Source organism: Pleuronectes platessa, chromosome 17 (genome assembly GCF_947347685.1).
Source record: "Pleuronectes platessa chromosome 17, fPlePla1.1, whole genome shotgun sequence".
In the NCBI taxonomy this organism is placed as follows: Eukaryota; Metazoa; Chordata; class Actinopteri; order Pleuronectiformes; family Pleuronectidae; genus Pleuronectes; species Pleuronectes platessa.
The window spans coordinates 12680112-12693252 of record NC_070642.1 but is presented as its reverse complement, the minus strand read 5'-3'; the positions used below and the strand labels follow the sequence as shown (position 1 = coordinate 12693252).

Sequence of the window (13141 nt, the reverse complement as noted above, 5' to 3'; positions counted from 1 at the left end):
CTGAGGCCTCCACTTCCTCCTATTCCTTTTCCACTTCCTCTTCCTTCTCCTCCTCCTCTTCCTCCAGGTGTCTATAATATTGTTTTACTTTATGGTTTAACAATTAAAATAACATATGTATGTGGCATGTGTTAATTCTCAGGACAGGTGTTTTATATATATATATATATAATAATAATTTATATATGAAAGAGTAATAAATATATATATATATCGCTTTTAAATCTATTTTTAAGTTGCTTCAGGATGCGTCCAGCTCTTCTGGCACCAGGTGCGTCTAGACAGACCTGGGCACAGACTGTTTATCCACCAGGTGACAGACTTGATTTCCTCACACACTGGGACAAATCTGGACAGGAGAATGTCAGTAGTTCTTATAGGCTGGTGAATGTTTGGTATTTAAAATATGTCTTCTTTAAATGATTGAAATCTCTGGGCTGGGTATTTTCTGTAGAGTCCCTGAGGAGTGTAAAGCTGTAAGGTGTAGTAGGTTCTGCTAATCTCAAAGAGCCTGTTGATGCCTGATTTGAAGGTGCTCCGCAGAGGCTGCGACACCTGCGGAGATGGGACTACTTAATGTTGAGGTATTAGCTGCGTAAAGACGGGGCAGGGCTTGGACACATCATCATTACCTGGAGGGTTTCAGGGCTTTCTTTCTTTTCGGTCCCGGGGCCAGAAGAGCAGGGAGGCTACATGGATTGGTGGACTTGGTTGGCAGCGTGTATTGCCCTGCTCTGGATCTTGTGCTTCATAGACGGTAAGAGGAGAACAATTGGAGGGCTTGGAAGCTTTTCAGGAACTATATCTTATGGCGGAAACAGAATTCATTCAATTGAGTTTTACAGGATAAAATAAATGGACTTTATCTTTTCGAATACATGCAAATTAGGAAACTTTTATATATATTTTTTCTCGGTACAAAACGGTTCATTTTTCAGTTGTCCAATCATGTCAACGGATACATGGCGCACAGGGACCTTCCTTTACGCACGTTTCACGCAAATAAGCTTTACTACTGAAATTTTTTAAAGTTGAAAACTAAGAGGGTCTCATTTATTGTGTGGCAGAAAAATTGTGGTTTTCTTTAATGTGGAAATTTAAAATACTGTAAAATACAACTATACTAACTATATAGTAACTAAATCACTGCAAGACATAATCTTGAGATAAGTGGTAGTGTAATGGATTGAGAAAAGATTTCATGTTGTATTACTGGTTAAATACTTTTGTTCAGGGTTATTTTTTTAGAGGGTGGCTCTTGTGCATCCTGTATGCGTAAAGACGCGCTCTCTATGCGTGCTGAGGTGATGGCTGCCTGTGAACAGCCTTTAATCCAGACATCTTAAATACCTTTTGAGATTTAGGGCTCTTTATGCTTATTGAAATGTGGAAATTTCAGAGAAAACAACTGGATTTTACGCTGCATTGCAGTAATGAACATTTTCTGATTGTGTTTATTTGACGAGAGGATGGATCCTTTGTGCGTAAAACAGGTGATAGCTGGGCCCACATGGCTGGTGAATAGACTTTAATCTAGACGCTGTTAGTAATGGTTGTTGACATTAGCCACGGTGTTAAATTAGACTCCGGGTGACCCTGTTACCCTCTTATCCCCAGGAAACGCCGTGCTTGAGCTGCGGCTGCTCTTCCATGCGCTGACCAAAGCCGCTTGTCACCTGTACCTGGCCCTGCTGCCGCTGCGCCGCGCCGCCTCCCACTTCGCCGACTTCGCGCGGTACCTGGTCAACCATTTCCAGCACACCCCCAGCCCCACCGGCTGCCTCCCCCATGTCCAGCCCCCGGCCAAGAAAGGCACGCTGCACATGCTGGAGGGCATGTGCGTGGTTTGCGAGACGGTGCCCAACCTGATGGGCGCGGCGCTCAGCCTGGGAGCCGCGTTCTGCCACATGATGCAGGGAGGCTTCTACGTCCTGGCGGCGACGCTGCGCACCATCCAGGTCAACCTGTTCTCCCAGATGAACGGCGAGAAGGACAGATGGGACAAGGAGCGGGTCCGAGCCAAGGAGTGCGAGAAGAAGCTCAACTCTCGAGTGCTGGAATACATCTCGGTGTTCTGCCAAGACCCGGTCAGCGCTTTACGCATCAAGGTCGACGTGCCACCCGTGTATAGATAATCTTTGACCAGCAATTCACCACTAAAATGGCACATAATGAGGCCTTTTCTCCAAACTACTGAGGGTCACAGGTGCAGGGATGCAGAGATGTGACAGGAGGTTGACCTCTGACCTGAGGGAATGGCTCCAACAGAGTCAGAGAGGAAATTATGTTCTAGTGCGGGAAAGATGGAAGAATCCTTGGTGCAATTTGTTACAACTGTTTTACCTATTTATTGTGATGTAACAAAGTTAAAATAAACATCTCAAACTAAGTGATTTGTCATCATTATTGTAATTAGACCTTTAACGCTACATGAATTTGTACATAGTTGAGTTGTTATTATCTAATTGCACTGACTATCTCAGGATGTCAATCAATAATTAATCAAAGACAGAATGTTACAAATATATTAAGACAAGTAAGTTAGTCATTCAGTATGTCAAAGTAAGAAGCCCAGAAAAACACTTGTGTCTTTCTAAAAATGTCCTTCTTTCTGATTATAGCCATAAAGAAAATCTGCATAATGTCACTTTTTGGCATTTAATCTTAGCCCTGTTCTTTTAGACAAGTTAGGGTTGAGAACGAGAACCCAGAGACCGATTGGAAAGCAGCCAAGTTACGTATCCTGAATCGATAGATTTTGTCTCAGCAGTTGTATTGGTGATGGCTGCAGGAAAGGCACAGACCGAAGGCGAGGAGGAGGTACAAAGATGTGATGACAGGAAGGGTGAAAAGGGTCGAGCAGGGGTTAACAGGACTGTGGGCTGATTCCAGAAGATGGATCCGTTCCAAATGGAGACTAAAGTCTTGCGTCAGGTGTCGTCTGGAGCATCTGGGGAGGGATTTTCCCAGCTACAGTGAGAGAGGAGAAGAACAATCCCTCAGGCTGCTGTTTGTGTGGCGTGGTAAACAAAGTTAAGCCTTTTGAAACGGCTGCCAGGTAAACTACAGCAAAATACTCAAATGCAAAACCTCAAAATACACGAAACAGCTTCTTTATCTTCTTTTAAATCCCACAACTTACAAAGCACGTCTCCAATCTTTCTGACGGCAGCTTCGTTCACAATGAATTCGTTCTCCTCGGAGCTGTGATGAGAAAACAGGATACAGAAAGTTAATGTGTGTAACTCCGCCCATCAGCTTCTCAACCACTTCAGAAAATGAGCTTAAAACCAAACAGACTCTCAGGGGCTGATCTCATTACTCACGCCCTGGACTTTGTCACAGCCTCCAGCCGCCGCAGGGCCAGCAAAAGGTTTTTCTGGGTGTCCGATGAGAGGGCCTCATAAGTGTCCAGCTCACCTGCGAAACAAACACACACGCTTAGCAGCTGGAGGTGGCTGGAGAGGTCAGAGGTCGTTTCTCATGCTTTCTGTACTTACCTGAGAGGATGAGCCTTGTAGCCAGGCTTCTCACCGCAGCTAGGAACTGTTTCTCTGTGAGCACCTGATCGCCTTCTTCACAGAGGTACCTGAGCATCACCTGCATATAAAAACACACTTCATCAAGCAGAGGATCATAAACTGACAATGTCAACTGTGGGTCTAAGAGAGTTTTCAAAAGATGACAGGAAAGGATTTAAATTGTTATTTTCAACTACCGAGATTAAAAATGAGAAATTATACATTGTGGTGCTGTCAGACAGAAAAGGCGTGACCCAAAAAAACCAAACAACATTTGTCAGTGACAGAGGGAGAGTCTATTCATTATTATTTATTAATTAATGTATTGCTAAACTTTACTTTGCAAATACCAGCTTTAAAATGCACTGGATTTAAAGACTAAAATATTGTCCATTTAAAATGAGATTAGAGCCTATAAACTAGACCTACTAATGACCAGATTAAGAAACTAGTCCAATGTAACTTTCTGTTAAATTCAAGCTCTACATTCTGCTTTAAACCCTACATCATATATTTATCTACAGTTATTCATTCATTTTTGCGGACCTGAAAGTTCTTACTTTGTAATATACTGTCTAAACTAAATACATGATCCACGAGAAGGAAATGTTCTGCATTCAAATAAATTAAAAAGTTTTAATTTCAAAGGATAATCTGCACTCTAAATTTAAAAACAGTCTTTTCTACACAATCTTTCAAATATAATGAATTTGATCTATGACCATGATGTGGAAAAATATCAGCGATGGAAGAAGTGAAAGGACCTGGTATGAATCTATGAAGGGTTGAATGAGAGCCCGCAGGAACGATAACGTCTCCATCCCCCCCGCTGAAGGCGTCACTTCCTGCTGGCTGATGTGGGCGGCTCCACATTTCTTCAGGAGGGAACACGCCTCCTCAAAATCCTGATTGACAGACACACACAAACACAATATCAGCTACCACACCTTAAAAAGCCATCATCCGAAAAAATAAGATTACTGGTTAATTGGTTTAACTAGATAACGTGGGATTCTATCAGCTGACCGGGGCCTAACGGGTCAGAGGTGGAGCTGTGAGCTAACATTTCATACATGATTTAAGAAGGCCATAATCCTCTCTGTCCCGAGATGCTCGGAGGAGGCTGAGCCCTGACAGATGAGCCGGTTACCTGAGACAACTCGCCCGGGATGGAGACGAACTCGTAGGAGAAGAGCTCCTGTAGGAAGCAGTAGAAGGCGAAGAGCTCGTCTGTGAACAGAACGGAAGATCAAGATGGAGCGCGAGGAAAAGCATACAGTATATGTAGAGTTTCACAGATCTGTCACGTCTGATCCTCACCCCTCTGTGTGCTCTCTGTGATGTGTAAGGCTGTGGCGACCAGGGCCGGACGCACAAAAACGTGCAGCGACTGATTCCTGTAGGAGGCCAGCATCAGCACCGCGGACGCCGTCCTCATCATCCTCTCCTGTGGGCTGATTGGATGCCTCCTCGCCGGCTCCTCCTCCTGAACCAGGTAGACACGCCCGGCTTTCTGATGAACTACAGAGCGATGGAGGGCCACGGCGGAGGACATCACGTCTGAGTCAGGGGTTTGTGCTGCAGAGAGCGATCACAACATTATCCGTCTTCTATAGGCTGGAGTTACACAAGGTGTGGGCAGGAATCAGGATAGTAAATGTACATGTACACGTGTGTGTGAATCTTCACATGCTAAAGACGTGTAAAGTGAGACGGTGCGGCGGGGGCCACTAAGGATAAGTTCCTGTAAGTGCATTAATCCAGTGAACATCTCCTAAGTGAATCTGATCACTTGTGCCAACTCACATTCATCTAATCTGTCTGATCTACATCAGGCTGAGGGAGCGTTCAGAGACTCCAGGTGAGACGTTGCACTCTCTCTCCTTCCTCTGCATCTACCTTGTCTGGCTCGCTCCAAATGCAATATGTACGCCACCTATTGGTGACTAAAGGGACAAGAAAGTAATCCTCACAAAGGGCCCAGAGTGACACTGATCCCACTCATGTGATCTGGCTCGATGCAGCTCCATTTGCAGATATAAAGTTAAGTATATTTAACATATTTCTTAACCCTTAGGGCTCCTTTGAAATAAATAATAAATAATAAACAATTAATGACAAATAATCATATCAACACCTTTGTCACAAAAATGTCAATTTTTTTTTAATTTCAATTAAGTATTTAATTAACCCACATAGGTTCAGATCTCTGCAACAAAACAAACTCCAGGGTTTTAACCCTTTAAATTGGAGAAAATTTCAGTTTTAAAAAAAATTATTAAAGCACAACATTTTTTATACTACATAATATTGGGATTTGTAATGGAGGGGTATCACAGCCTGGAAAATGTCACTGACTCGCATCTGGTTGGAACATGCAGGGGGCAGGATATGACGTCTAAATTCCACAGCACATAGACATCGACCCTGATCACCAATAACTCTTGAGTCTTCTTTCCTTTTCGAGAGCAACCGACTCAGACACAGACAGATGCGTTCTCACATACATCCCCTTCGTACCTCAGTGCACGTCTGAAAGCAGCTTCATGTTAAATCTCACCCACCAGGCCAGTTCAGACGAGCTCCGCAGTCCAGCACCAGCTTCCTGAGCCAGAGGGTTTTTCCAGTGAGCTGATGCCACAGCAGACCCTCCTCAGTTAGTGCTGTGATCGGAGCCTGGAGCAACATGCAGGCCATCAGAGACCACGGGCTGATCACAGAGCCCTCGTCCTGGACCCGCACCACAAGATGAGCCAGCCAGCTCACACAGGCCTGAGCCTCCTCAGTGGGCTTCTGAGGCAGATCCCTGTGAATAGCAACAAAGAGGGAGAAGAGGAGGGAGTGAGTAGGAGGGAGGACGAGACAAACAGACAAACAGACTATAGGTGCAGTTAGACAGCTTTTTCTGTTCGGCGGTTGTTGTTGAACTCTTTATATTTATTGACTTTTATCCTGTTTTACTTGTGTTTGGTTATTGGATTTGTGTTGTTTGCTCCTTGAGTTAAGTTGTGTTTTTTTTTCTGTGCTTTTTGAAACATGCACATCCAGTGAAACAATCTTTTGAAGGCTGCTGCATTAACATAACAAAACCAAACATTTGAAAATGAGAGAATCTATAAACCTTAAAAGCTTCTGTTATTAATAAATTATTTGCCAGTGACATTTCTGTCACCAGGAATCTTCCAAGGAGGTTCTGATAAAAGACGTTTGATTGTTTGACCATGACTTCTGCTTGTAGTGGTGTTTTTAGGACACCTCTCCCTTTCCATGTACTGAAACTTGTCGTCTGAGCCTGTTTTTTAAATATCTCCCGTGTTTCGTCTACATTTGGGTTCTCATCGTGCTCTGGATGTTAAAACATTTGAGTCAATATGAATCAGTCAAAAGACTTATTGTCACTTGAAGGTTAAACTCAATCTGTAACTTTCTTAATATAATAATTACAAAGCTAGTTAGAATATAATATTTGGATCTTTTCTGAGGGGGATTTACTGAAAATTCTCACAGTGTGAAAAGGGAATTTGAACTCTTAACCTCCTCATTTCTAAAATCCCATCTCACGCCCTGGATGCTGAGGGTGGTACACATGCAGATGTGGAAGAACATGTCAGACCTGGGTGTGAGGTTGTACTGGCAGCGGTTGATCTTGCCCTCACACATCTGTCTGACTGATATCGGCCGGCCGAAGTTCACATGCATGGCGCCGTAATCTTCCTGGAGCACTTTGGTGGACTTCAGCAGACTCTGCAGAATGAGAGAGGGAGAGAGAGAGAGAGAGAGAGAGAGAGAGAGAGAGAGAGAGAGGCTGGGAGTGTGTCACATGCATGTATAATCAGCTTTATTTACACATGACCCCTCTGAGTAGGAGTCACGTGGACTGATTGTTTGCAAAGGCAATAAATGGAAATCTTCAAGAAACAGGGACGCACTGTGGTGGTTTCTTTGGGCTTGGGGACGCCCAGCAGCTCGTGGGCATGCAGCGACTCCTCCAGCACCCTGTCGTAGCTGATGCTGATGGGAACCAGTGTGATGTCAAACACCTCACTCTTAAAGTAGGGCTCCAGCACCATGTGCATCATACCTGAACACAAACACACAGCGGGCAGATGCATAAAGGTGTATACAGTACGTGCACCTACTAACAAATACAAGCCGAGGGCCAAAGGTAATGGAATAAAAATATGAAATGAAAATAAAAAAACATTGTGCCATTTCGCCACTTAAATTTTATTTCTAAAGTTTTCAAATAATCATCAATGTACGCAGCGGTTGTTTACTGCAGAATAATTATATTTTTTCAGCTTCACGGGTCTGAGAAACTGTAACTTCTGATCAAACTAGAATGAACAACCTGCAGTTGAGGACATTATAAGAGGTCATCTTGACCTTTGACCCCTGACATCTATTCAATTTGAGTTCAAGTGACAACTGGTTAAAATATATAGAAATTCCCTAAAGGCAGACCTGAGATGTCACATTCGAGAGGCCAGAAGTATTGTGAGGCCACCGTGACCTTGACCTTTGACTTCCCACATTTGTTCAGTTAATCCGTGAGTTAACATTTGTGCCAAATTTGAATTTGTTCTCTTTTGTGAAGTCACTGAGACATTTAACCGTTGACCTGCAAACTCGAACCAACAAAGAAACTACCCTGAGACACACACCGAGTAAACATGTTAGACACTCACCTAACTTCGGCGTCATCGACTTCAGTGTGCGACTCCTCAACCCTTCCACGTAAAACTTCATGGGAGCGTATCCTGTCTACAGAGAGACATCAAACCGTTGGAGGCGTCTTTTGACAGCAGTTGACAAACACTTTCTAAAAGAGGAACCAGTTCGGTGCTACAGGCGGAGAAGAACGCCACATCTTACCCTGACAATGGTTTTGACATATTCTGATAGCACTGCCCAGTACAGTTTGTCAGAGCCGATGGCGCGGCGGATGAAAAACGCCCCAGAGCGCCGAAGTATCTCTCCCACCATCTTCATCTCTGCAAGACCTTTACGGGAGAACAGAGAATTGACCGGAGGTATTGTGATATGAGCGTATGTGACCTACGCCTACTACCTATGCTCTGTTGTTTCAATCCTAATAGATACTTGCGAATTACTGAAGCGATAACAGGAACAGGGATGTCGTAGGTGAACAGGATGTAGGAGATGACTAAGAAGTCCAGGTAGCTCTTGTGATTGGGCATCAGGATGACAGGCGTCTCCTGGGTGGCTTTTTGGAGCTGTGGGGACAGAGGAATCAAAAACACAGATGAAGTGTTGTGTCATTGGCGGTTTGTGAGGAAAGTTGTCCATTCAGTGATTGGTCCTGACCATGCTGAGGCCCTCCATGTTGACGTAGATGCTGCTGAAGAGCCTCTTGGCCACCTTGGTGATGGTGTAGCTCATCAGCCGGAGAGAGCTCAGCTGCAGGTTTTGAGACATTTCCTCCAGAAGCCTGCGAGCCTGTTCCCTCACCTCCACCACCGACGACCCCGTCTCCGTGGCTATCTGGGCAGGGGGTCAGGGAGGAGACTCCATGATGCTTCAGCTGCAGAGTGAAACTTCATGTTTTGTTTTAAATCGAACAGTCTCACCTCCTCGGCCACGTAGCGTAGATACTGAGACTCCAGCACGGCTTTGTTGAGCTTGGCCGTGGAGCAGCGCGGCCCTCCTTGGTAGGGATGCAGGTTAATGGTCCTGAGGGCATGGCCGAGGTCGTAGCTGCGCCTCCTCTCCTCCAGGATATCCACAAACTCCTCCCCGTGATCCATCTTTGCTCTGCCTGAAGCTGTGTCCTGAACGGAGAGGAGACGTGCTGATGTTAAAGTTGCTCCCTGGATTCTCTATTTTCCTCTCTGCTTCCCCCACTTATGGCTGTTACTGGTTAGTTATCCTGATTATATTTCATCCTTCTATACATTTCATTATTGGTGGTTCTTTGTCCTGAATAAATAACACAATTAGAATAAAGACATGTTTTTAGAGGTTACGTTGATGTGGATCCGAATAAAAACCAGCAACACAGACTTTCAATTTCTATTTAAAGGGGACATATTATGAAAATTCCACTTTTGTAGTGCCTCTACACTTTAATTTGGGTATCTGGCGTGTCTACTAAAAACTCTGGAAAAAAACAACTCCCGCGATTTGTTGTGGTTCCTCTATGTCAGAAATGATAAGCTAGATGGCGTCGAATGGGATTCCGACTGGAAAATACGTCACAGTCTCACTACGTGGCCTTGGAACCCCCCTCACCATCATCTCACCGGCCCGGCTCCGTCGGCACCGTCTCCCCGGGGAGAGGGTAGAGTGTGTTAGCCAGGCCGCTTCTCCCCGGAGCCGGTGAGATGATGGTGGGGGGTGGTCCAAGGCGGACCCCGGGCTGACACTGCCGACACTGTGCATTAGGGTGTAGCTCAGATCCTGCGAAAAGCGTTTCGTGTACCGGGGGTCTCCGCCTCGAGGATCGGCATGTTTATGCGGCCACTTAAGGCCGAATTATAGTACTGCAACTGCAACTGCGGCTGGCAGTTGCATCGATTGACTCGTTTTGGTTTATGGTTCCCCAAGGGTTGCTTGTGTTACAAAGCAATTCCCCGCCAGGACACTAGGCGGAGTAACGTGTTTTGTCGAAGACAACCTTAGAGACGCCTTCTTTCTTCTTCGTTGACTGTTTATTTATATCCCCACTCCGGCTCCTCATAGCCTTTTTCTGGCGGACAAATCCGCCAGTCAGTGACGGTTTATACAAGTGGTCATACTTTCGGGTCTCTTCTGCCAAACGCTCTTCTATTTGGTCCATATTCGTTCTTCTAAATCTTCAGTGGTTTCTGCCGGTATTATGGGGCATGAAACCCGAAATGCGACTCCGGAAAGGATGTAGTTAGCAGACCAATCACAGCCTTGCGGGCTGCGTGAGGCTTGCGGAGCTTTGACGTATAGTTAGAAAAATTGGCAGACGCACTCAAGCCGCAAATGGGGGTACGCAAGACACACAAGGGGCTCTTGCGTGTCTTGCGTGCCTACGTAAAATCCGACTATAAATCAGCCTTTAGCTGTCTGAGGGGTAGCAGCAGCGAGCTAGCTAGCTAGCAGCAACTTAGATCGAAATCTACGAGAGGGCAGCTCACTGGGAGCATTAGAGACTTCCCTGCGGTATAGCCGGCTCAAGTATGCAGCGAGTTAACAGGCGGCAAAAGCGACATGGGGAGCGGCGGTGACACGGTGCGATCCGGGCTGTCTGAGGCAGCGACGTTAGCTGATCCCAGCCACTATGTCATTGCATCAGCAGATCCGCCGCTGTCTCGGACGTCCCCGCATCGCACCGTGTCTCCGCCGCTTCCCCGGCTACACCGCAGGGAAGTCTCCAATGCTCCCAACGCATGCAAGCCGCAAGGGGCACGTTGCGTGTCTTGCGTGCTTGCGCGCCTGCGATAAATTCGACTATAAATCGGCCTTCAGTGGCCGCATAAACATGCTGACCGTCGAGGCGCAGACCACGGGACACCTCTAAAGGCCGAATTATAGTCCTGCGACTGCAACTGCGGAAGGCCACGCAGTTGCATCGACGGACTCGTTTTGGTTTATGCTTCTCTAACGTGTGGCGCGTGTTGCAACGCAATTCACCGCCAGAACACTAGGCGGAGTAACGTTTTTTGTCGAAGACAAAACACACAAAGAAGAGACGTCTTCTTCTTCGTGGACTGTTTATTTACGTCGCCAGTCAGGCTCCTCATAGCCTATTTCTGGCGGACAAATCGGCCAGTCAGTGACGGGTTATACACGTGATCATACTTTCGCATCTCTTCTGCCAAGTGCTCATCTATTTGGTCCATATTCGTTCTTCTAAATCTTCCGTGATTTCCGCGTATTATAGGGCATGAAACCGGAAGCTAGACTCCGGACGGGATGTAGTAAGCAGACCAATCACAAGCCTTGCGGGCTGCGTGAGGCTTGCGTCGCTTTGTCGTATAGTTTGAAAAATTGGCGGACGCCCGCAAGCCGCCAGAGGGCACAAAAGGGGCGTGTTGCGTGTCTTGCGTGCATGCATGCATGCGTACAACCCAACTATAATTCGGCCTTAAACGTTGACTCAACAGTGTGAAAGGATCCTGCTGCTGCACCAGCTCCAGCTCCCACTGCTCCCACTGAGGCTGCACTGGGGCACTGGAGCTGTCGCAGGCAGGCTCTGGCCCACCTGACTCTGGTTCAAAACAATATGGTTGCAAGATTGTATATTCGTCTCCAGTAGCCATATTTCTGAAGGGGTAATGGATAGCTAAAATCTGGGCACTTGCATCTCGTGAAGGAGGGAGGAGGGGATGGGGGGCAGGGCACTCAAAACAGGTCAGTCTGAGGAGGGCTGTATTAGACAGGGTAAAAAGGTGCTGTTTTAAATTATCCTTGTGGTATTTTGACAAAAGTATGTTATTTCATTTAGACCCCAAGGAACCATATCAACTTGTGGTAAAATGGGTATAAGGTGGGTCCTTTAAGTATCAAGTTCAAACATAAGAAAAAACAAGCCATTATTTGGTTATTAATCAATATTAGTATAAATAAAATCAGTCTTTGAAGTGACATTCCGTATAGAACTGTTCTACATCACCATTAAACATGGCAGTTATAGAACCGTGAGAAAAGTTATTTTTCTGCATATTATGGCTTCACCTGGAGATTTGAGTATCTCTCCGTAGAATGATTTAGGGCTCGGCCATAAACCTATATCAATAATTATTGCAACATAATTTTCATAAATAGCAATAGCAGACTTTAACGTCAATAATAAAATACTACATTTATCTTGATAATTATCAATATCAACTGATGTGTAACAAATTAATCCTCCAGAGCAAATTCATTGAGATTTACATTTTCACTGAAGGAGCAGACATCTTGTGTTCAAAGGTTTCTCTTTTGAAATTGAAAGAAAAAGCTTATCCATAGGGCATAGATTTTAGAGGAAGTAACAGTAGGTTTTGAAAAGTCTGCAGCTACTTAAGATGTAACAAGTGATCTGCAGGACAACAAACTGTGTCTTACCGTGTGCGTCATTCTCCTTCACACTAACGAACACAAAAACAAACACTCACAAACACACTGACAAAGACGCGCCGGGTCATGTGTCTCTGTCCTCGTCCCTTTCAGTTTCCCTTTCTTAAGATTCCTTCCTCCTCCGCACCCCGTGTTGGCTGCAGGCTGCAGCAGAGCCCTGGGGTCCAGGCCAATGATGTCGCTGGGATTTAGAAACTCCTCCTCCTCCATATTGTAAATGTTCAGCCCCCATGACCTCTAATAACCCCCACATAACATTTAAAGTTTAAATATAAATACATTATTAGTCACGACAAAAATGACCAAAACATACATTTACAATCATATTAATAATAATAATAGTCCTGACCATAATAATAATACTTTTAACCTTAATAATAATAATAATAATAATAATGCACATGCACGTACTGTGCACAACCAACTAATGTTTGTATACAAACTGCTTATACATAAGTTAGATTCTGATATCCACAGTTGCTGAGATGAAATATTAATTATTTTCAAGTTGGTAATAAGATAATAATAATGGCAGTGAATCTACATAACTATTAACCAAATTAATTGTT

The 13141-nt window shown here is 45.0% G+C and overlaps 1 protein-coding gene across 2 annotated transcripts; it reads right to left on the bottom strand.

The window, feature by feature from the left end:
- Nucleotides 1–2319: 2319 nt before the first annotated feature.
- On the bottom strand, nt 2320–12716 carry LOC128459939 (dihydroxyacetone phosphate acyltransferase). Of its 2 annotated transcripts, XM_053444904.1 has the most exons (16): nt 12561–12716; nt 9113–9313; nt 8850–9026; nt 8629–8758; nt 8397–8524; nt 8210–8285; nt 7451–7602; nt 7135–7265; nt 6086–6327; nt 4842–5099; nt 4672–4751; nt 4286–4426; nt 3501–3600; nt 3327–3420; nt 3143–3204; nt 2320–2970 (listed from the first exon to the last, which is right to left on the bottom strand). In XM_053444904.1, the coding sequence occupies exons 1-16, from the start codon at nt 12570–12572 to the stop codon at nt 2918–2920; spliced, it is 2037 nt and encodes a 678-aa protein (XP_053300879.1). In that variant the 5' UTR covers nt 12573–12716; the 3' UTR covers nt 2320–2917. The 2 variants fall into 2 exon arrangements, with proteins under 2 accessions (XP_053300879.1, XP_053300880.1); XM_053444905.1 differs by lacking the exon at nt 8850–9026.
- Between the last annotated feature and the right edge of the window lie 425 nt (nt 12717–13141).